This window comes from Malurus melanocephalus, unplaced genomic scaffold (genome assembly GCF_030028575.1).
Source record: "Malurus melanocephalus ecotype Western Australia unplaced genomic scaffold, MMel_1.1 scaffold_2097, whole genome shotgun sequence".
Classification (NCBI taxonomy): domain Eukaryota; kingdom Metazoa; phylum Chordata; class Aves; order Passeriformes; family Maluridae; genus Malurus; species Malurus melanocephalus.
The window spans coordinates 1-1,636 of record NW_026625329.1 but is presented as its reverse complement, the minus strand read 5'-3'; the positions used below and the strand labels follow the sequence as shown (position 1 = coordinate 1,636).

General features: G+C 63.6%; 1 protein-coding gene across 1 annotated transcript in view; it reads left to right on the top strand.

Annotated features, from left to right (window-relative positions):
* The window catches only part of LOC130587571 (E3 ubiquitin-protein ligase HUWE1-like), a gene marked incomplete at its 3' end in the record, with an annotated part of 15,033 nt that extends 13,402 nt beyond the window's left edge, over positions 1–1,631 (top strand). The window contains exons 14-16 of the mRNA XM_057388552.1: positions 27–238; positions 781–960; positions 1,493–1,631. Of these exons, the coding sequence (XP_057244535.1) occupies positions 27–238; positions 781–960; positions 1,493–1,631 (531 nt within the window). The remainder of the gene's footprint in view (positions 1–26; positions 239–780; positions 961–1,492) is intronic.
* Between the last annotated feature and the right edge of the window lie 5 nt (positions 1,632–1,636).

The window sequence follows — 1,636 nt, the reverse complement described above, 5'->3', positions numbered from 1 at the left end:
GGTTGGTGACCCCCGTGTCCCCGCAGGACTGCAGCGTGCTGGCCTTCGTCCTGGACCACCTGCTGCCACACCAGCAGAACGCYGAGGACAAGGACACGCCGGCGCTGGCGCGGCTCTTCCTGGCCAGCCTGGCYGCGGCCGGCAGCGGCACCGACGCGCAGGTGGCCCTGGTCAATGAGGTCAAGGCAGCGCTCGGCCGCGCCCTGGCCATGGCTGAGAGCACCGAGAAGCACGCCAGGTGTGGGGACAGCTGGGGACAATAAGGGGGACAGTGTGGGGGCAGCTGCGGACAGCAGGCCATGCCCTGGTTGTGGCTGAGAGCACCAAGAAGCACGCCACGTGTGGGGATGGCTGGGGACAATGGGAGGAATGGTGTGGGGACAGTGTCAGGACAGTGTGGGGGCAACATGGGACCACTGCAGAGACAGCCTTGGGACAATGTGTGTTCCTCTGGAGTGACCGCTATCCCCCTGGAGTGACTGTACCAGTGTCCCTGTGGAGCGCCCAGTGCCTGTTGTCCCCCAGTGTGACCGTGTCTCTGGAGTGCCTGCTGTCCCCTGGAGTGTCCCCTGTCCCCTCATGTGACCATGTCCCCAGAATGCCCGCTGTCCCCCAGAGTGCCTGCTGTCCCCGTTGGTGACCATGTGTCCTGGAGTGCCCACTGTCCCCCCGGTGACCGTGTCCGTGCTGTCTCCCAGTGTGACTGTGTCCCCTGAAATGCCCGCTGTCCCCTAGAGTGTCCCCTGTCCCCCAATGACTGTGTCCCCGCTGTCCCCGCAGGCTGCAGGCCGTCATGTGCATCATCAGCACCATCATGGAGTCGTGCCCGTCCACCTCGAGTTTCTACAGCAGCGCAACCAAGGCGCCGCACAACGGCATGAACAACATCATCCGCCTGTTCCTCAAGAAGGGGCTGGTCAACGACCTGGCCAGAGTSCCCCACAGCCTCGACCTGTCCAGGTGGGGTCAGGGGACCTCCTCGGGGTCATCTTGAAGGGTCTTGGGGGAGCTTAAGGGGCTTTGGGGGCATCTCCAGGGGGTTTGGGGGCATCTCCAGAAGGTTTGGGGGACTCTTTAGGGGGTTTGGGCCATCTCCAGGGGGTTTGGGGGCATCTCCAGGGGTGCTTGGGGATGTTTTGAGTGATTTTGGGGGCATCTTGAGGGCCTTTGGAGGAGCTTCATTAGGGTGTTGAGGAGTTTTGGAGGGTCTTGAGGAGTTTTGGAGGGTCTTGAGGGGTCATGTGTTGTCTTGGAGGGCTCTTGGAAGGTCGTGGTGGCTTTGTGGGGCTGTGTTGGATTTATGGGGTCATGGTGGGTTTGGGGTAACAGTGGTGGGTTTGAGACCTTGGTGAGTTTGTAGGGCCGTGACGGGTTTGTGGGGCCATGACGAGTTTGTGGGGCCACGCTGTGCCTGGGGGCGCCACGCTGGGTTTGGGGCCCCAAAGGGTGTCCCTGTGCTGGGTCCCAACCCGTGTCCCCACCCTGTCCCCAGCCCCAACATGGCCAACACGGTGAACGCGGCACTGAAGCCGCTGGAGACGCTGTCGCGCATCGTCAACCAGCCCAGCGGCCTCTTCGGGGCCAAGGGCTCGTCCGGCAAGAGCAAGGCCGAGGGCGCCGGGGGGGCCCGTGAGCC